Source organism: Ursus americanus, chromosome 12 (assembly GCF_024610735.1).
Source record: "Ursus americanus isolate L20-20 chromosome 12, mUrsAme1.1.p, whole genome shotgun sequence".
NCBI lineage: Eukaryota > Metazoa > Chordata > Mammalia > Carnivora > Ursidae > Ursus > Ursus americanus.
In genome coordinates this window covers 9,086,199-9,108,506 of record NC_142138.1, presented here as the reverse complement: position 1 = coordinate 9,108,506, position 22,308 = coordinate 9,086,199, and the positions used below count along the sequence as shown (strand labels likewise).

At 36.6% G+C, this 22,308-nt stretch overlaps 1 protein-coding gene and 1 non-coding gene across 6 annotated transcripts in view; one reads left to right on the top strand and one right to left on the bottom strand.

The window, feature by feature from the left end:
• Positions 1 to 22,308, top strand: part of EPS15 (epidermal growth factor receptor pathway substrate 15) — a 133,270-nt gene that overhangs the window by 82,049 nt on the left and 28,913 nt on the right. For all 5 annotated transcript variants that reach the window (XM_087865868.1, XM_045799567.2, XM_087865870.1 and 2 more), the window contains 5 exons: positions 11,389 to 11,550; positions 11,983 to 12,180; positions 16,538 to 16,741; positions 18,507 to 18,623; positions 18,850 to 18,940. In XM_087865868.1, coding sequence (XP_087721994.1) covers positions 11,389 to 11,550; positions 11,983 to 12,180; positions 16,538 to 16,741; positions 18,507 to 18,623; positions 18,850 to 18,940 — 772 coding nt within the window. The remainder of the gene's footprint in view (positions 1 to 11,388; positions 11,551 to 11,982; positions 12,181 to 16,537; positions 16,742 to 18,506; positions 18,624 to 18,849; positions 18,941 to 22,308) is intronic.
• LOC123793847 (small nucleolar RNA U13) lies at positions 9,292 to 9,395 on the bottom strand. Its single transcript, XR_006780088.1, has one exon. It is a non-coding gene; the product is annotated as a small nucleolar RNA U13 (small nucleolar RNA).

Below are 22,308 nucleotides of genomic sequence, written 5' to 3'. Positions count from 1 at the left end.
CTTTGTATGAGTAGATTCGTTACACATTCCACCCCAATACAGGCATCTCTGTATTATACATGGTAATGAGACACTAGACGAAGAATGACATGGATAAATGACATCTACATGTAATTAGAACTTTTAATTTTAGTGATTATTTTCAAATTTCTGAAGCACAAGAGAATTTATCAGAAGTGGTAATAAGTAGATTTCATTACCTATTGATTAACTCTGACTTGCCCATTGGTAATGAGGCACGGACTAAGGAATAACATTGATAATGAAAATCTGTAAGTAACTCTAACTTTATTTTCTAATTTCTCTGGCAAAAGGCAGTTTGCTGGAGTTATTAATTAATAGCAGAATCGAAGAACCTAGTGCTTTCTGACCCCACTTTTAATATAGGTGCTAATGAGAAATGCCAAAATGAAAACATCAGGAGAAAAGTAAGGGAGTTTTGACGTGTTAGTGAGTGTCTGCCTAATCCAAACTTTGCTTTTCTGAGTGTTCTTGCTTTTCTCTATATTTATAAAGTGATAGATAGTAATTATATGAGCTCATATCTCAAGCACAAAACCAAATTTTAGATGCAACCAGAGTGCCAAAAGACTAGTTCTTTTTTGTTTTGTATCTCTCTAGTCTTCCTGATACAGGTAAATTAGAAAATCTGCTATGCAATTAATTTCTAAATTTTTGTTTCCTATCTATATTCCTATGAACTACGATCTTGAAAACTTTCAGTTCAAGATTTTTTTCTTGAGGGGCGCCTGGGTGGCACAGCGGTTAAGTGTCTGCCTTCGGCTCAGGGCGTGATCCCGGTGTTATGGGATCGAGCCCCACATCAGGCTCTTCCGCTATGAGCCTGCTTCTTCCTCTCCCACTCCCCCTGCTTGTGTTCCCTCTCTCGCTGGCTATCTCTATCTCTGTCGAATGAATAAATAAATAAAATCTTAAAAAAAAAATTTTTTTTTCTTGAAAAACAAACCAGCAGTTAACTTCAACTTTTTTTCCCCGAAATGATCGCCGTTAACGCATATGAAGTATATTCCTAGTTCATCAAGTTCTATGGAGAAATTAGGCCCAAAGTGATCCAGGGGGAAAAAGCTATAAAAAGCCATTCTATTTCAAAGGTCTATGGTTTGGAGTTTTGTTTGTTTGTTTGTTAAGGGGAGAAGGCAGACCCACATTCTTTCCTACCTTAAACTCCCTATATGCAATTTTATTAAAGTTTTCTTCTGAGTAGTTAACAAATTAGGAATTCACTCTCCTATGTGCTTTTCTTCAGTGTTGCGTAAAAGTTGGTAGGAACAACTTGGTATATGACAGACTTGAATTCAGATTCTGACTCTTCCTAGGTTTGTAATCCTAATTAAGTAATTTAACCGCTCTACACATTAGCTTTCTATTCTGTAACATGGAATAATAAAAATACCAAATACTTAGAGTTGCTGTAGGAATAAAATGAGATAATGCAGTTACAGTGCCTCACAGAGCGATTGGTACCAGGTAAGAGTTCAATAAATGTTCTGATTAGTGGAATTCTTACCTTACTATCATCTCCTTATTATCTATCCTTCCTTCGTCATTACACTCTTCCTTCTCTGACTTCTGTCTTCACTTAGGGCTGTCTGCACACAGGAGTCACCAATTTGAAAATACCTTTTTTGGTTTTTGTTTTTTTCTGTTATTACTGCCATGTTAGCTACCAACCTGTTTTCTTTCTTTCTTTCTTTCTTTCTTTCTTTCTTTCTTTCTTTCTTTCTTTCTTTCTTTCTTCCTTCCTTCCTTCCTTCCTTCCTTCCTTCCTTCCTTCCTTCTTTCCTTTCTCCCTTTCTCCCTTTCTCCCTTTCTTCCCTGTATGTGGCCATTTTTTTCTCTTCCTATCCTTTCAAGTAATCCTCTTTAGTCTGCTGTTTACCCATACCACTGAAATTTTTCTTCCCAGAACCAATAATAATCTTAAGGCCAGATCCATTGGTCTTTCCTGCCTTGGTTCTTGCTTTCTTGAATTGTGTTCTCTCAGATGTTCTCCTGCCTGTCTGACCCTTTACTTCTGTTGTCTTCACTAGGGATTGACTGATACATGCCTCTCCTTATTTCCTCTTTTTCCATACACCCCGTCATCCATATGCTGGTGGCTCCCAAATATTTATCAAGCCCTCTACTCTCTAATCTCACATCTCCAGTTAGACATTTTGGTGTTTATCATTTCAAAGTCAGTGTGTCTAAAATGAGTCTCATTTTGTTGAAAAAAATTGGCTTCAGTTTTGGACTTTCCTATTTCTGTCAGTGTTTTCTCATTATTGCCACCCTTTTACCTAACATCTGAAATTTTGAAATCAGATCATAAGTGCTCTTCTTGCCCATCCTCTTCTTGCCCTTCTTCCTAAGCCAATTTTAGTATCATGACTCTCAGCTGTGAAAATCTTTACTGCTGCCCACTGCTGCTGTTAATGATGGGAGGATGTCATATCTCATGGGTATATTGGAAGTAGGAAAAAAAAAATGAGATACAAGTCCTCCTCTTGTACTACTTGTTTTTTTATTGTCTGCCTCTAAACTGTGTGCCATACACATTCTCTTTCTTACTCCTACCTTTATATCTGTTGTTGTGATCTAGAATGTTCCCTACCTCCCTGTTTATGTGAATTCTGCCCATGCCTTAAAGCCCAGCTCAAATGCCACCACTTCTCTAAATGAAACTTTTCCTTCTCTGTCTCTTAATCTATATCAGTCTTCCCTATGTTGGAACTCCCAGAGGAGTGTGTATTTACTTAGATGGTATGTCCAGTATGTTACCTTCTTATGCTGGTGTAGTGTGTATGATTCAGCCTCTATTGTAAACTCCTTAAGCTAAGAAATTGTTCTGTGGAACGTTTCTTTCACTATATTTGATAATATATTATTAGATGGAGATAAATTCAAGGAAGCTGTTGATAATGGAAATGAATAAACTTCAGTTTTATATGTGAAATTAAAAATAGGACAAGACACACCCAGAAACCCTACACAGAAAGGATTGGGAGTATGGTAGGCTCATAAAGAGTCAAACTTTTCCATAAAGTTCATACTTGTTCATGTTACTGTCAAGCAAAAGAAGTTCCCATTTACTTATACTTTATCAGTAAAGGTTCAGTAATCATACTAATTGTCCTTTCTTTTTTTTTTTTTTTTTTTCATTTTAATCATTTGGGTGTTTTGTTTTTTTTTTTTTTCTTTTTCTTTCCTTAGATGAAGAGGGATGACTTATTTTGGGTGGAAGTAAAATTAGATACATGAGCTCAACATTCTTTTCCTAGTGATAATGCTCTTAGAACATGCTGGGAAGCATATGATTGGGAAATAAAGGCAGGCTGTTGGTGAGAATTTCTAACACCCACCTAGTTTAATAGACTTCCTTTCTGTTCTTTGACCTAAACATCTTGCTCTATAGTTGATACTTTTTTTATATTAAGAATACTCCTGTAAGGGCGCCTGGGTGGCTCAGTTGGTTGAGCGTCTGCCTTTAGTTCGGGTCATGATCCTAGGACACTGGGATTGAGTCCCGCATTGGGCTTCCAGCTCAGCAGGGGGGTCTGCTTCTCCCTGTCTCTCAAATAAATAAATAAAATCTTAAAAAAAAAAAAAAGAATACTCCTATAACTTCCGTTTTGAGAATTAGGCCAACATAATGAATGTACCTGATTATTTCTAGTTTTGGATTAGTCTGTAGAATTTTTAAAATCAGATAAATAGCATTTTTATAAGATTACTGAAATATTTAAAATTCCCCTTGTTCTCTTTAATAATTCTTCAGGTATAGATATACTAGTATAAGTACATGTCTTTATATATGCTTTGGGGTTTTTAAGTAAGTATTCATAAGTTAGTGGTATTTTTATTTTTTACTCTGTATTTTATGTGAAACATGCAAATGTATTCATATTGCTAATTCTTAATAGGTTTAAAACTTAAGTTACTTCTGCAGTTGTATAACTGACTTGGGCTGCTAAAATAAATTTTACTCTTAATATAGCTAAGAGTTTTTATGTATTTGTTTAAATTCTATTTTTATTACCTCTGTCGCACTTCATGGGGTGTGGAAGGATGGGGATGAGTTTGTCATTTTCATTAATTTGTGTGATTTCTAGAAAACAGGACATTTTCCTTGAAAGTTAAAGCCAAGGTACTAGCTCAAAGATCCCTTCATTCCCTGATGAGGAACCTTGGATGTGGCTGCTTTGGTATTTTTCTAAAACAGACCTTCGCACTGTGTTACTGTAGTTTTGTTCACTCCATTCTTGCCAGTCTCCTAATTGACACTGTCCTCCTTTCTTCTGTTGGTGGCACAGATAGGCAAGTAGAGCATGACCATTGGAAAGTAGATCATAACTAGGAAGGCTTCTGCAAATATCTTCAGTCACTTACTGGATGGGATGTCATTTGATAGTGCTGAGGTCATGCTCTGAATCAGAAGAGGATTTTTCCGAAGGGCTACCTTAAAGTTAAGAGACAATTATCCTAGTTTAGTGGCAGATACTGTTTGCTAGGAGAGCCTGCCACTGCCCTAGTCAAGGATGGTGTGGGGGGGTGGTTTGGGGAGGTGGGCAAGGAGGGAGATGTGCATCTGTTGCCTTCGCTTAGTCTCAGGATAAGCAAATCTATACCAAAACTAAAATAGCCAAGTATATCTGAATACTGATGTTGATAGGGAAATTACATTGCAATGATGGTAACATTACAAATAATTTCGCAGTGAAATTTGATTCTGATTCTTATAGTATGTATGTTTGCATTTGTTCATTTTGATTTTGTGCAATTTAATAACTTTAAGTTTGCTTAATAAAAAAAGTAGGCCCTTTGGTGTATGGATTAGTGTTAGGATTTTTTAAGAGTTTTTTTTTTTTTTTAAGATTTTATTTATTTATTTGAAAGAGCAAGAGTGAGAGCCAGAGAGCATGAGCGGGGTGAGAGAGCATGAGCAGGGTGAAGAGCAGAGGGAGAAGCAGACTCCCTGCTGAGCAGGGAGCCTGCTGTGGGGCTTGATCCGTGGACTCCAGGATTATGACCTGAGCTGAAGGCAGACGCTTAACCGACTGAGCTACCCAGGGGCCTCAGGAGATGATCTTTTATCATATTTAGAAGTAGACATAAAGGTGGGGCCCCTGGGTGGCTCAGTCAGTTAAGCATCTGACTCTTGATTTTGGCCCACATCATGATGTTAGTGTTGTGAGATCGAGCCCCGTGTTGGGCTCTGCACTGAACATGGAACCTGCTTGTCCCTCTCTCTCTGCTCCTCTCCTGCACGCTCTCTCTCTCAAATAAATAAATAAGTAAATAAAAGCTTTAAAAAAAGAAATAGTCGAGTCGTGAAGAAACATTAATTATAATTAGTTTTAATATGGACATCTGTCCAGCTTAGAATATACCACTAAGGTGACGCATTTTCTCCGTAACCTTTCCCTTGAAGCCTATACTTTTGTATTACTGTGTGGATTTTTACTGCAGTTAAGAAGTAAGGCTGGGAAATTGGAGCGAATTTGTTTGCTCTGTGGAAAAGAAAGGTCAAGAATGAGTAAATATTATATTGGCTTATTTATTCCCTTTCCTTTTGCACAAACTTATCTTCAAAGGGTGTATTTAAAGTGGCTCACTAAAAATACTAGTTTTGAAAAATGGTCCAATTTATTAAAGGAAACCAGTATTATTCCTACTATTGGTAGTTCTTACATAAAAATTCAGTCACATCTGAATATTTTTATAAAACCTCCAGAGGTATGTGATCCTTTAAAAACTGCAAACTTGACATTTTCAGATTATAAAAGTAATATGGGTCCATAGTAATCTTGTAAAATATAGAAAAGTATTTAAAAAACCCTACAATTTCACATTCTGGAGAGAGCCATTGTTAACAATTTGCTATATTTTTTTATGAATATACATAAATGGCTTTATATTTATTTTTTGATTATACTGTACATGCCTCATATTCAACTTTAAAAGAATTATCATTATGTCCTAGACATTTTCTTTCCTTTTTTTTTTTTTAAGATTTTATTTATTTTAGAGAAAAGTGCAGGGGGAGGGGATGGGCAAAGCAGGAGAGAGAGAGTCTCAAGCAGACTGTGCACTGAGTGCAGTGCCTGACTAGGGCCTCAGTCCCACGACCCTGACATCACAACCTGAGCCGAAACCAAGAGTTGGCGGCTTAACTGACTGAGCTACCCAGGTGCCCTGCCCCTAGACATTTTCTTATGTTATGTGACCCATTTAAGGTAAATTTTATTTTTAATTAGATTTACAATAGAAGTAGAGACATCAAATTTGCATCTATTTATAAAGACTAGATATTATTAGAGGTGAAGTCCAAGATTTTTTGGTGGGGGGAGGGTTAGGGGAGGGTGGGAAATCAGACTAGAGTATTTGAGGACGGGAATAGGTCACAGATATTTTTTCCTTTTCCCACCCCTAAACATTTTTAATTAAAGGGAAAGAGAAAAAATTTTTTTCCACAGGATTCTTAAATGCTTTTTAGGCTAGCATATTGTTATAAATAAACTATATAATAACTTTATGACCAAAGTAAGGTTTTTATGATGGATTATATTCTCAAACCAATAAAATTACTTGAGCTGTAGATGGCATTTAAAAATATTTTTTATAATTTACTTAAAAGAAAATTTCAAACCACTGTAGTTTTCCCAGTTACTGTGTTAGAGTGAAGCTGTTATTCCACCTTCTTGAAGAGTAAGAGTAGTATATAATATTATGTAAAAAAACACACAAAAATATAAGCTTAAAAACACAAGAAAGGTATATGCCACAGTAATGTGCTAAAGCAGTAAAGATTATTTCCATATAATGGAAATGTTAAATGTCAGATCAGTCTTGTTCTATAGACTGTAAAAATATTGAACCAGTATAGAAATTGAGGTATTATTTTAATTTAACAAAAAGCGTTTATCATAGGTCAGTTTGAGGCTAATATTTACTTATAGTTTAAGTGCAGAAGGAAGCTTTTCACAGAATGGTAAAAGAACATAAAATCCTTTCTTTTTATCAACCTCAAACACATTTTCCAAGAGTTTCTGCCAGGTACTAGAAACTTTGTAATAGTTACACATCATTGTTTAATTAATCCTCTGGAATGTGCTACGCGTTGTACTAGATTGTGGAACCTCAAAGAAAGATGAGACATTGGTTCTGTCCTTCAGTTTATTGTTTAGAGGTAACTATAATGCAGTGTAGTAAGTGTGATAATAGAGGTTAAGTACAAATTGCAGTAAGAGCACAGCAAAGAAAGCTCAAGGTGAGCCAGAGGAGATTAAATTTGGCTGGGCTTTGAAGAATGAATAGTGTTTCCAGGTAACAATGGTGTGGAATGACACTCAAGGCAGAGAGATGACTTAGGAAAGGCACAGGGACATTGAAGTATATTGTCTCTTGGAGAAAAAAGATGGTTTCTTGAGTCTTGGGCACAGGTGAATATAAGGAAAAGAGGGTAGTAGAGGAAGAGGAAGGATAATGTGGGGCCCAGAATTGAAGGTTCTGATGTATCTTGTTTGGCGATTTTACTTTATCCTACAGATAAGAGGGAGCCATTATATATTTTGCAGAGAGACTAAAGAACTCTCCTTTTCAATTTTTTTTTTAAAGAAAGTTGGACATTTGGAATAGGAAGAAACAGAAAAACAAAGTATGAATCAAGGAAATGACAATGAAAACTAGTATGTATTGAGAGCCAATGCCAGGTGCATATCTAAAATAATATCTTCATTTTGAGTATGAATCAGTTAACAGTATAGGGTAGGTTAAAAATTTAGGCATGAAAAAAATTTAGGCATGCTGGCAAACTAATTATAAAGCACTAGTGGAGCTTACCATTATGAATCTATAATCACTTAGACTCATGGAATGTCCACACAAGAAGAGTCTTTCATGATCCTCCATTGTGTGGGCCCTTTTAAAGGAACTTTTTTAAAGAAAGCAGCATGATAGTAATTTGCACTTTTAGATTAATCAGTTGGTTGAGAAAATGTAAGTGAAAATCAGTTATTAAAAGCATTGTTCAGTGTTTTATTTAATCACAGAAGCATCTACATATATTTGAAAAATATTGGCGTACTTATGAGTACGTTGCATGTATATTTGGTCTATAGACATTGTTATAGCTTAGTGATTAAGGACTCGGACTCTGGAATCAGAACCTAGTTTGAATCCATTACCTGCTAACTGTAACTTTGGATAAGTACTTGTCCATCTGTGCCTCAGTTTTCTCATCTGTAAAATGTGAATAACAATAGTACCTACTTCATATATCTATCATATGGATTACAAATGACTTAATATATGTTAAGAGTCTGGGACAATACTTAGCACACTGTAAGGGCTATTATAGAAGTCCTTGTTTTGTATAGTCATGCGATAATTCAGAGACCTTCTTCTAAGTTTTTCTTTTGTTGTTCTTAGATTCTTATTCTGATGAATGATTGATGGGGTCTTTGAATAGTATGTTATTAAAAAGAGATCATTGTTTTTAGAAATTTGTGTTCACAATTTTATTTCACCCTCTCTGAGGTCTCTGCCCACCTCCTGCCAAAACATGCCTTAGAGTTATCAGTTCCTTCTTCCTTACTTGTGGTTCCTGGAGAAAATTAAGTCCTAATTCCCTTTGGAAACCTTTATAAGCAGTGAATTAGTCTCTCTTCCGTGTATCTACAACGGTACTAGTATTGTACCATTCTTCAAAGAATTGGGAAATAGTCACTCAGATGATTTTCTTTGGTTTAGGTGAGGAACCCCAAATGTTAGAGGACATATAAATCAGGACTTCTTGGCTGCTCTGTTTACTGGTGGTAATGATAATGGCAGTGGCCTGTCACCCAAGGTCTCTTTTGTATTTTTTTTTAATAGACTTTTTTCTAAGAGTAGTTTTAGGTTCATAGTAAAATTAAGCAGAGGGTACAGTGATTTCCCATTGTAATTTTTTAGTTTCTGTAGCCTTTATTATTAAGCATAAAGTATAGTAAATAAATAAATAAATAAATAAATAAATAAATAAATAAATACAGCATTTTCAGAGTGATTTATCTTTAGGAAATTCCTTCCTACACTGAGATCTCTATTTTCTTCCATACATTTTTAAAAATTTTTATCTTCCATACATTTTAAAGTTCTGTTTTTCTTAGGTCTGTAATATACCTGGAATTTATTTTTCTCTTTGGTGTGATTTAGAGACTTCATTTTATTTTTTACCACACAGGTAGCCCAGCATATTTGCTGAATATTTAATTCTTTTTTCCTTCCCATCAATTTTTTTTTCCAAGTTCATGTCAGATGGGTAATGTGCCAAGGTTGTAACAAGGTTTGAGGGAGGCACATGTCACACAATGGCATGAACACCCAATCATCACGCTTATGAACTACAAAAGGATCCTCCTTCCAGTCAATTTTAATGTCATGTTTTCACATCATTATTTTTGTATATGCCAGATCTGTATCTAAATTCTGTTCTGTTACTTTAATTTATTTGTCTATCCTTCTATCAACACCAAACTGTCTTAATTATTTTAGTTTTCCAATAATTCATAATACCTAGTAGGTTAAGTCCTTTTACATATTATTATGCTGTTTCTTTTTCTTTTTTCTTCCAAATGTGTTTTAGAACCAGCTTGTCAGGCTCCTTGCAAAATCTTGTTAGTATTTTCATTGGAATGTATAGATTAATTAGGAAAGAATTGACATCTTTATGATGTCATTCATCATTCACTAAATATGGAGTACCTCTTGTATACTGGGAACTGGGAATATAGCAGTGAACAAAACTCACAAATATCTCCCCACTCATGGAGCTTATATTGTATGGGAAAGAAATAGATCATGAGCAAGATAAAGAAATTATATGCTCTGTTATTCATAGTAGCCAAAAACTGGGAACAATCTAAATGTCCATCAAATGTGTCTCCATATAATGAAATACTACTCAGCAATAAAAAGGAACAAACTACCTATACATGCAACAACTGAGACAAATCTCAAAAATACTATACTAGGTGTAAGAAGCCAGATACAATAGATTACATATGGTATGATTCCATTTATATGAAATTTCTACAAAAGGCAAAAACTGTAGCGACAGCAGACCAATCCAGATGAGCCTTGAAAACATGCTAAGTCACAAAGAAGCCAATCACAAAAAAAACAGATGTTGTATGATTTCATTTATATTAACTGTCCAGAATAGACAGAGCTTATCGAGATGGAAAGTAGATTGGTGGTTGCCTAGGGCTGGGGCGACTGGGAGGGAAATAGAGAGGGACTTGCTAGTGGGTATGGGGTTTCTTTTTGGGGTGAAGAAAATGTTCTAAAAAAATTGTGATGGTTGCATAACTCTGTAAAGGTACTAAAAGCCATTGAACTGTATACTTTAAATGGGTGAGTTGTATGGTATGTTTATCTCAATAAAGCTGTTCTAGAAAACGAATAAAATTACTGCTATATATGAAGGAGACTTAGGGGAGGGAGGTGGTGGTAATGGTACTGGTGATGCTGGTGCTGATGAGGAAGGCCTCACTGTGAGAAGGTTATAGTTGAGGAAAGACTTGAAAGAGATGAGGGTTTGAGCCATATGGATACCTGGGGAGAAAACTTTCTAGGAAGAAGGGATAATCAGTGGAAGATCCTGAGAAAGGAGCCTGTCTGGCATGTTTGAGGAGCAGCAGTGAGGCCAGAGTGGCTGAGCAAGGAAGAGCACAGTAGGAATTGAAGTTGGGAGATGCAGGGCTGTTGTGAGGTGTTTGGTATTTACAGTAAAGGAGATGGGGAGTCAATGCAGAATTTTGAATAGAGGAGTGACTCATCTGACAGAGGTTTTTTACAGTGGCTGCTGGGCTGAAAATAAACTGTAGGTAGCCTGGGTAGAAGCAGGGAAACCAGTTAGAAGGCAGCAATCCAAGAAAGAGAGAACAGTGACTTGGACCAAGGTTGAGGAAAAAAGTGGTCAGATTTTGAATATATTTTGAAGGAAGAAGCAATAAAATTTGCTGACAGATTGGAGATGAGATGTGAGAGAAAGAGAAGAGTCAAAGAATATGTTGGATTTTTTGGCCAGAGAAACTGAGAGGGGGAAGATTGAGGATAAAGCAGATTTGGGGGGTGGGGGGAATGCCAGGAGTTCTGTTTTTGACATGTTCGAGAAGCTCATCAGACATCCAAAGACAGATTTGAGTAAGCAAATTGGATTTTAAAATCTGGAGTCTAGGGAAGAAATCCTGAAGTAAAGATAGTATTTAAAGCTAGGATTCCTCCAGTCTACCAATACAATATATTTAATAAGACTCCATTTTCCCTTAAGATAGGCTTTTAAAAATTGTTGACCTTTCCCCTCTCTCCAAAGATAATAAATATGTTAATTTTCTTGTATTTCAGGATCTGCAAGATGAAGTTCAAAGGGAGAATACCAATCTGCAAAAACTACAGGCCCAGAAACAGCAAGTACAGGAACTCCTTGATGGACTGGATGAGCAGAAATCCCAGCTGGAGGAGCAACTGAAGGAAGTTAGAAAGAAATGTGATGAGGAGGCCCAGCTGGTAAATCTGGCCATTCGCTGCTGCCTGTATCTGTACCTTAGTTGCTTTTCCTGGCATAGGATGGAAACGTTCTTTGCTTGTTGCTGTTGTTCCTGCTGCTGTTAGGTGGCAATCTAGTCAACAGTTGGGGCACATGAAGGAGTTTGGAGCACTGTTCACCCGGAAATTGTAGGCCCTCTTTTGGGGAAAGAGGGCACTTAATGTACTGCTTTTCTAAATTTTAGCTGAAAGTGTGGTACCTATGCCTTCAAGTCCCCTCTCTTTATCTCCTAATTGCCCTTTTCTACCAAAAATATATACTTCAAAAAAAAAAAAAAAACCCACCAAAATAGTAAACTGAACAAATAAATATACTTGCATTATGGAATATTTTAATGACAACTCTTTTTTTTTTTTTATCCCTCTTTCTTGTCATTCACTCCCATGTTACAGATCTCATCCCTGAAAGCTGAATTAACAAGTCAAGAATCCCAGATCTCTACTTACGAGGAAGAGCTGGCTAAAGCTAGGGAAGAGTTGAGTCGCCTACAGCAAGAAACGGCAGAATTGGAAGAGAGCGTGGAGTCAGGGAAGGCTCAGCTGGGACCTCTTCAGCAGCACCTGCAAGATTCACAACAGGAAATCAGTTCAGTAAGTCTTTGTGGCAATGAGAAATAAGCAGAAACAGGGTCTCACCTCTCCTCTTAGTAAATAATACTTTCTCAGTTCATGTTCCTTTTCCCTCTGTCTAGTCTGTTATTCATTCTTCATTTGTTTTATACAAGGAGGTTTCTTGTTACCTGTCATAAGTTAAAATTGTCATACATCTTGTGCATCTGGTTATTATCACTGGAGTCATGGCTAAGGGTATGGGTTTTGTAGATGCATGGTTTAGGGTCAGGTGGTGGCTCTGCCACTTACTGCCTGAATCATCTTAGTATCAGATTCCTCATCTTTAAAATTGGAGAATTAACAGTACCTCTACCTTTTAGGTCTGCTGTAAGGATTAAATGAAATGTTAAGGATTAAATGCTGTGAGGCAGTTTAGCATTGTGTTTGGTACATAAATACTGTCTGAGTGTTGCTTATTTTCATAAATTCTGCCTCCCCATGAACATTTGCTTATTTGGAGACCTTTATTATTTTAATTAGGAAATTGTTCTTTATAGACAAACATGCTGTGTTGTGTGGGTCCAGAGTTGTTATTTCTAGGCTTCCCTAAATGGAGAATAATATTTTATAGAATGATAGTAAGATAGGAGAAAGATCAAGTAACCCATTCCTTTCATTTTGAATTTGAATAAACTGAAGCCAAGGAAGATTACATTGGTTACATTGCCTTTAAAAGAGCCACAGCCTAGAATCCAGATCTTCCAACATGTAGTCCAGTATTCTCAGTTAATTATTGTGTATAATGAAGTCCTACCCCTTGATATGCTTTCTTCCCCTCTCACAGGTGAATGCCTACTCACTCATCTTGCAAGACATAGCTTAAATTCTTATTTCTTTATAGCATTTTCTGAACCCTGCCTGTATTGGACTCTACTTCTGTTACAGCAATAGTAACATTTTTCCCTGCATATTTGTTTATGTGTCTGTCTCCCCCAGCAGACAGAACTTTTTGGGTCTAGAAACTTACACATTTTTTTTCTCTCTTATCATTTAGCACAGTTCTTATCCCAGTGTAGGTACTCAATAAACAGGTAACCCAAAAGAAGGCTGTCCTAGTGGGAATGCTACCAGCTGAATGAATAGTCTTTAAAATAATTTTCTTCTTTGAGTTTATTTAAAAATTGGTTTTTTGGACCAGTAATTTACATACCGTAAAATTTACAGGTTTTAAGGATACAATTCAGTGATTTTCAGCAAACTTAGAATTGTTCAAACATCACAATCCAGTTTTAGAACATTTCTATCACTCCTAAAAGATCCCTTACACCCATTTGTAGTGAGTCCCTGCTTCTACCTCTAGGTAAGTACTAATCCGCTTTCTGTTTCTGTAGGTTTGCCTTTTCTGAGCACTTCATGTAGATGAAATCAAACACTGTGTAGTCTTTTTCATGTGGTTTCCTTCACAAGCATAATATTTTTGAGGCTCATCTCTTTCGCAACATGTATCAACATTATATTTCATTGTGTATTTATAAAGTGTTTTGTTTATCCATTCACTGATTAATGGGCATTTGAATTCTTTCTACTTGTTGGTTGTTATGAATAATACTGCTGTGAACATTTGCATACAATTCTTTGTGTGGACATATGTTTTCATTTTTCTTGGGTATGGAATAGTTGGTTATATTGTAAAGTTACGTTTAAAATGTTTTTTAACTTTAAATTGCCAAACTGTTTTCCAAGGTCGCTATACCATTTCACATTCCCACTAACAATATATGAGGGTTTCAGTTTCTCCACAATCTTACCAACACTTTACTGTCTGCTTAACTGATTTTAGTCATTCTAGTGGGTGTGAAGTGGTATCTCATAGCTTCTAATTTGTTTTTTCTAGCAACCAGTGATGTTGAATATCTTTTCATGTGCTTGTTAGCCATTTGTATATCCTCTTGTGTGAAATGTCTGTATAAATCTTTTGCCCATTTTTAAAAAATGGATTATTTGTCTAATTATTATTAAATTATAGGAGTTTTTAAAAATATCTTCTGGATATAAGTGTTTTTTTATGTTTTTTAATTATATTATGTTAGTCAGCATATAGTACATCCCTGGTTTTTGATGTAAAGTTCGATGATTCATTAGTTGCATATAACACCCAGTGCACCACGCAATACGTGCCCTCCTTACTACCTATCACCAGCCTATCCCATGCCCCCCCTCCCCTCTGAAGCCCTCAGGTTGTTTCTCAGAGTCCATAGTCTCCTATGCTTCATTCTTTATCAGATATTTGATTTGCAAATAATTTCTCCCAGTCTCTGGCTTGTCTTTTCATTTTCTTTAAGTTTTTTGGAAGGGAACGTCTTTCAAAGGGAGGAACATAAATGAGAAAAGTAGAAAGGACTCTGGATATTATAAATTGTCATTGAGAACATAAAACAGTGTTTCTGAGCAAGGAAAATAATCTCAGCAAACTATACTACCAAGTGTGCCAGATAATATTTGCTATCTATGGGAGGAATTATATTATAACCTTGCATCTGATCTCCAAACCTTAAGAACAAACATACCAGGGGGCCCCTGGCTGGCTCAGTCAGTAGTGCATGTGACTCTTGATCTCGGGGTTGTAAGTTCAAGCCCCACATTGGGTGTAGAGTTTACTTAGGAAAATCAATCAATCAACCACACACACACACACAAAAATAAACATACCTATTTCTTACATTTGACTTAGTGACTTGTGTGTCTTTCCCTCAGATGGCAGTATTTTCCCATGGGTCTATAAAAAGCGAAAATCCAAATTTTATATTATCCTGAAACTTTAATTGCTCTTTAAAGCTAAACTATAGCTTTTCTGGAAAAAGGAATAACTGAGGAAAAATTTCTGACTTGCTAAATTTTCATTTATACTTCTTGTATTTATGGTAAGAAAAAGCAAAGCTTTAACTCTACGTATCTTACTTACACACTAAAAACTTTACACTGTTTTTATCCAAATGTTTCTGGCATTCTGGTATTTTATTGCATTTCTCTTCCACAGTTTGCAAAGAGCTTGTGTTAGTTGTGTGACTTTTTTTTTTCTATATCCTCTAAGTTTATGCAGAGACTAAGGAAGAAGACAGGCTAAGTGACAAGTATGTGAGAGGGATTTTATTGTCTCAGAAGTAACTATAAGGAATAAGCTGTCTTAAATAGTACTCTTTGGTAGGCATGTATTTCCACATACTGCTTCATCTGTATGATGGTTATTATTTTAGTGTTAGGTTTTAAATTTTAGACTGTAAAGGTTTAGTGGATATTAAAATTGTTTTAATGGTCATGATAAAAATTTTTTAAAAAATGAAATAAGACAGTAGTGTTCTGGAGTGTTCAGAGCTTTTGAGTCTTTGGTGCTGCTGACCACCAAAATGTTCATGTTTTGGGACTCCATGAGCTGACCCAGCTTGACATACTGGTAACTAGAAGCGAATAAACATCATCTTATTGCTGTTCAAATGCATGCGGCCTGAGATGTTCAAATTATTTTGTGAGATTCATAGGTTCAGTCAGGAACAAGAAAAAAGTCAGAAGGACCATGACTGGGAAAATAGAGAGGAGATATTGGGCAGCCCTGAAGCAGATGGACAAGAGGAGAGCTCTGCCTCTGGTCCCCACAGAAAACATCTCCCTGGCCTATATAGTCAGTGATTGTGCCCAACTCAATGAGAAACGCTGCCTTATCCATAAAACATAAAATTGTTTTCTCCATATGACATAAAACCGTTTCATACATGCACATTTGTTTTCCTAATATACTTTGCAAGTTTTTCATGTATAAAAAAATTATTGTTAATAATGGAGTACCACACTATGTACATTTTTAAAATAGAAAGTGAAAAGTCTGATAATTCTACCTCCTGGAGAAAAACAATGTTTGTAGCATGGTATCTTTTTAGAATTCTGTCTGTATGTGGCCGCACCTCTCTGTGTGGGCCTGTGCATTCATATGTGTACCTTCCCAAAAGGAGTATGGATGGCTCCAATTCCTTGGGTGCTCTCCCTCAGCTTCATTTTTCCTAAAGCTTCATCACAAAATCTTCTCTTGTTCTGTTACTTTGCTGTCTTTTCCCCAATATCCTGACCCTTTTCCCAGTTATACCTAAAGAACACCAAAATGTAGCTATTAAATCAAAATTCTTGGAGCTTTCAAAAGATGTGCAAAAGCAAATCCGTATATACTGGAATGTCAAGAGAACTTGCTGGGATGGGTTATTGAAATCTCTCTAAACCATGCTGCATTCCCAGAAGATTCTCTTTAATGGAAACAAATTTATCTTTGAGTCTAAGGATGTAGCTATTTTTATGTTTTGTGTCCTTCTAGTAATAAATTCTGTTTTGTATTTCTCCTTTGTGTTGACAGATGCAAATGAAACTGATGGAAATGAAAGAGCTGGAAAACCATAATACTCAGTTAAATTGGTGCAGTAGCCCACACAGCATTCTTGTAAATGGTGCTGCAGATTACTGCAGCCTCAGCACCAGCAGCAGTGAAACAGCTAACCTTAATGAGCATGCTGAAGGCCAAGGCAACCTGGAGTCAGAGCCCATACACCAGGAGTCTCCAGTGAGTCTAATAGTTCTGTAACCTTCGTAATCAACTTCAGAAGAAAAAAAAATGGATTTGGGTCAAAGTTTTTGTTGACATCATACTTGATATAAATATGGGACCTTGCCTCATCTGCTGGACAGTTGATTTTTTTGCCCCCCAGAGGGAGATCCAACAGTTCTGACACTTTTAGCTAGTGTAAAAATGTAATTTTAACCAATCTGTATGTTATAAAGAATGTTTTCAAAACAGTAGCTCTGTAGATAGTAACTTTTAAAAGCATTTTTTAAAGTATTCTCACCCAGTGCTGAAAGTAATTCTTTATTTCATAATGTTGAGGACATTTATTTACCAGTTACTTAGCATACAGCAGTATTGCGATTATGTGTGAGAGCTACAAGGACAAAAGACTGTAACCCTGCCTTTAGGCAGCATACAGCCTAGCGGTGTAACACCGTGTGAAAGGGCTGTGATATTCAGGTAGGACAGCTTGAGGGGGGCTCAAGATTGTATAGAAAAAGCTTTATAAGTGAGCTTCAAAGTAAGAAGTGTTAAGCAAAGAAGAAGGTGGTATATTCCTGGCAGAGAAAACGGCATTTGCATAGGCATGAGATGGGAGAAATATGCCGCACAGGGTCACAAGAAGTTCTTGAAGGATAGCTTGTGATGGTGGGGAGAGTACTGGTAGGAGATGAAGCTCTCTTATAGTGGCTCCCTGCATTACCTCTTACTTAAAATACAGATGTCTGCACCCCGCTATAAATTTGCTGAACTAGAATTTCTGGAATGGTGCCAGGTACATATATTTTTCCAAAATATTCTGTGGGTGATTATGATGTGCGCCTGGATAAAAATGACCACTTTTAGGTCAGAAAGGGACAGAGAGTAAGAAATTTGGATTCATTTTGAAGCATTGGGGATTTACCTTACTGTGGTGAGTAGCCATTGAAGAATTTTAAGCAAGGTGTGACGTAATTGCATTTACCTTTTCGAGAAATGTAGAAAATGGATTTGAGAGTGAGACTGGACACACAGAGATTTGTTAAGAAACTATTGGAATGGTCCGTGTGAGATTGTTTTAGCCTAAACTTAAGCAGTAATAGGAGGGATGATGAGGAGAAGAATACAAGTTTGAGAGGTACTAAAGACAAAATCAGCAGACTTGGTTTGTATTTAGGCATTGCAATCTTGGATACACTATACAATGTTCTTTTAAGTACAAAAGTTTATCCTTCAAAGACACAGGGTGTTATGAAATGGAGATTTCCCCTGCCACTTCTTAAGCCCTGTTACCTACGGGTCCAAATCCAAAAAGCAATGGGAAGCCGTTGAAGGACCTTTAACCAGAAGGGTCATGATCAGATTCATATTTTAGATCTATTCCTTTATCTACTATAAGAAGGATCAGTTGGAAGGGCACATATTGGAGGCAGGAAGGCAGTTGCAAGGTTATGCTGGATTAGAATGATGATACTATAAATAGATGATAGTGACAGTGAGGATGGAGAGGAATGGATTTGAGGAGGTAGGAGGTGAACTCAGCAAGACTTGGAGGCTAGCTGGGAGATGACCAGAGGGAAGTGGTTAAGTGGTTAAGTTTTCTGGTCTGAGTGACTTCGATGCTTGATGATACCATTTTCCTAAGATTTTAAGAGAAGAACTCATTTAATGAATACATTCTGCTTGTCTTCTGTATTTTTAGCAATTTTTGGTTATCCTTTGTCAGTTTCTTCTGCCAAGTAGAAAACACATTGTTAGTCCATGTATCATTAATATTTTATAGGCAAGAAGTAGTCCTGAAATACTGCCTTCTGGTGTGACTGATGATAATGAAGTGGCGACTACAGCTGTTAATGAGAAAGTTTGTCCTGAATTTAATAGTGACAGACATTCAAAAGAGGTAAGAATAATTTTATGTGTGAATGTTCTCATTACTGGTTTTCCTAGATGGGTCATACACTGTTTTAGGCTAAGGAAAGAAAAATATATTAAGTGAACTTTATGACTACAGAAATATGTGTTATATTACCATCCATTGATTTTTCAAAGCATTTTTTTAATTTTAAAATGTTGCATCTTAAAACTGGTTCCTAAAAGAATATTTTTTAATTTAAAATCATTTTTAGGGAGATCCATTTAATGTAGAATCAAGTTCACTGACAGATCCAGTTGCAGATACAAACTTGGATTTTTTCCAGTCTGATCCTTTTGTTGGCAGTAAGTACTCTTATTTTTATACTATGGATTTACCCCCCCCAAAAAATCTTTTTAATGTAACTGTATAAAAATTAAGGCTCAGTTTTGAAATCCTACTTGTTACAACAAAAGTAGAGGGGTGTAGAGATGTGATATGCTTGTATTTCCTGGTATTTATCCTTGTCAGGCAACTAACTACTGAGACTAAGCCACTGATTATGTCTGAGGAGCCCCTGATTAAGAGCGTGTTTCTTCTTCAGAATAAGAAACAAAAGATAGATATTATGCACCAGGAGAGGCGATTAGGTACTTTTAAGTCAACCAGCAATTTTTTACTAAAGTGCCAGCACCGTGATTTTAAAACAGTGGAATCTATAGCAGTTAGAACTTGGATTCCTGCCCTTAATGTGCCGCTAGTGTTATTGAAGAAATACAACTTTAACAAATTGAAATACCTGATGTCAATGTAAACTATGTCAAATACCACTGGTGTCAAAGCTCTTTTTGCATTTTATTTATTTCCAAATCAATTTGTGAAACTGATAGGTCAATTTACAACAATTTTTTTTTTCTCCAAGTTTTTATTTAAATTCCAGTTAATTAACATACACTATAATATTAGTTCAGGTGTAGAATTTAGTGATTCATCACTTACATACTACATCTGGTGCTCATCACAACAAGTGCCCTCCTTAACACCCATCACCATTTAACACCCCCCCCAACCCCGCCCAACTCCTCTCCTTACCATCAGTGTGTTCTCTATAGTTAAGAGTGTTTCTTGGTTTGCCTAGTCTCTTTTCTTCCCCGTGATCATTTGTTTTGTTTCTTAAATTCCACATATGAGTGAAATCATATGGTATTTGTCTTTCTCTGACTTACTTCGCTTAGCATAATACTCTCTAGCTCCATCCATGTTGTTGTGAATGAGAAGATTTTCATTCTTTTTGCTGGCTAATATTCCTGTGTGTGTGTGTGTGTGTGTGTGTGTGTGTGTGTGTGTGTCCATCCAGTCATCACCTGATGACAGACTGTTTGGTCTCTTTCCATAATTTGGGTGTTTTAGATAATGCTGCTGTAAATATTGGGGTGCATGTATCCCTTCAAATTAGTATTTTTGTATTCTTTGTGTAAATACCTAGTAGTGCAATTGCAGGGTCCTAGGGTAATTCTATTTTTCCTCCATATGGTTTTCCGGAGTGGCTGCACCAGTTTGCATTCTCACCAGCAGCGCAAGAGGGTTCCCCTTTCTCCGCATCCTTGCCAACACCTGTTGTTTCTTGTGTTGTTAATTTTAGCCATTCTGACTGGTGTGAGGTAGTATCTCATTGTAGTTTTTTTTTTTTTTTTAAGATTTTATTTATTTATTTGACAGAGATAGAGACAGGCATCGAGAGAGGGAACACAAGCAGGGGGAGTGGGAGAGGAAGAAGCAGGCTCATAGCAGAAGAGCCTGATGTGGGGCTCGATCCCAGATCGCCGGGATCACGCCCTAAGCCGAAGGCAGACGCTTAACCGCTGTGCCACCCAGGCGCCCCCTCATTGTAGTTTTGATTTGCATTTCCCTGATGATGAGGGATGTTGAACATCTTTTTATGTGTCTTTTGGCCATCTGTATGTCTTCTTTGGAAAAATGTCTATTCATTGTCTTTTGCCCACTTTTTAAAAAAATAGTTATTTGAGAGAGAGAGAGAGTATGAGTGGGGAGGCAGAGGGACAGGCAGACTCCCCACTGAGCAGGGAGCCCAATGTGGGGCTTGATCCCAGGACCCTGAGATCATGACCTGAGCCAAAGTCAGATGCTTAACTGACTGAGCCACTCAGGAATCCCTGTCCACTTTTTAATTGGATTATTTGTTTCTTGGGTGTTGAGTTTTATAAGTTCTTTATATATTTTGGATACCAACCCCTTATTGGATATGTCATTTGCAAATATCTCCTGTGGAGCATCTTTCTATGTGCTTATTGGCCATTTGTATAACTTCTTTGGAGAAATGTTGATTCAAGTAACTCGCCCATTTTTTATTGTTAGTCTTTTTATTGTTGACTTGTAAGAATTCTTCATATATTCTGAATACAAGTCCCTAATCAAATATATAATTTACAAATATTTTCTTGTATTTTGCATTGTCTTAATTTTGATGAAGTCCAATTCATCTATATTTTCTTTCACCACTTGTGCTTTTGATGTCATGTCTAAGATCCAAAGTCATGAAGATTTATTCTTAGGTTTTCTTCTAAGAGTTTTATAGTTTTAGCTACTACATATAGATCTTTGATCCATTTTCAGTTAATTTTGGAATATGGTGTGAGATAGGGGTCCAGCTTTATTCTTTTGTATGTGGATATCCAGTTGTCCCAGCACCATTTGTTGAAAAGATTGTTTTCCCCATAGAATTGTCTTGGCACTCTTGTCAAAAATCAAATGACCACAAATGTAAGGGTTTATGTCTGGACTCTTTAGTTCTAGAATTATTTTTTTTACTTCAGTAAGGCTCAGTGTCTTTGTTTCTGGAGTAGTGGTGGTAATACCCATTCAGTATTCTCATGAAGAGTAGAGAATTTTGTTAGTAAAATTACTGCTGTTGTGCCTGTCTTTTCCCTTCTATTTGTAACCTCAGCTTGTGATCAAGGAATAATTATAGTTGGTTCCTATTAAAATTTGCTTCTTTGGGGCACCTGGGTGGTTCAGTCGGTTAAGCATCTGCCTTCAGCTCAGGTCATGATTCCAGAGTCCTGGGATCGAGCCCCACATCAGGCTCCCTGCTCAGTGGAGTCTGCTTCTCCCTCTGCTTGTGCTCTCTCTCTCTGTCTCAAATAAATAAATTAATTAAATCTTTAAAAAAATAATAGAAGTCATTTAAAAATTTGCTTCTGGGGTGGCTCAGATGGTTAAGCATCCCGCTTCAGCTCAGGTCATGATCTCCAGGTCCTGGAATTGAGTCCCATATTGGGCTCCCAGCTCAGTGGGGAGTCTGCTTCTCTCTCTCCCTCTGCATCTCCCCCTGCTTGTGTTCTGTCTCTCTCTCTCCCTCAAATGAATAAATAAAATCTTTAAAAAATAAAAATAAATAAATAAATAATTTGCTGCTTTTATGAGGTATGTTGATATTCTGCCTTTTTTTCTTTTTTTTTTGAAATCACCCAATTCATCTTTATTTTTTTTATTGTGTTATGTTAGTCACCATACAGTACATCATTAGTTTTTGATGTAATGTTCCATGATTCATTGTTTGCATATAACACCCAGTGCTCCATGCAATACGTGCCCTCCTTAATACCCATCACCAGGCTAACCCATCCCCCCACACCCCTCCCCTCTAAAACCCTCAGTTTGTTTCCAGGAGTCCATAGTCTCTCATGGCTCATTATTATTGTTATCATGGTAC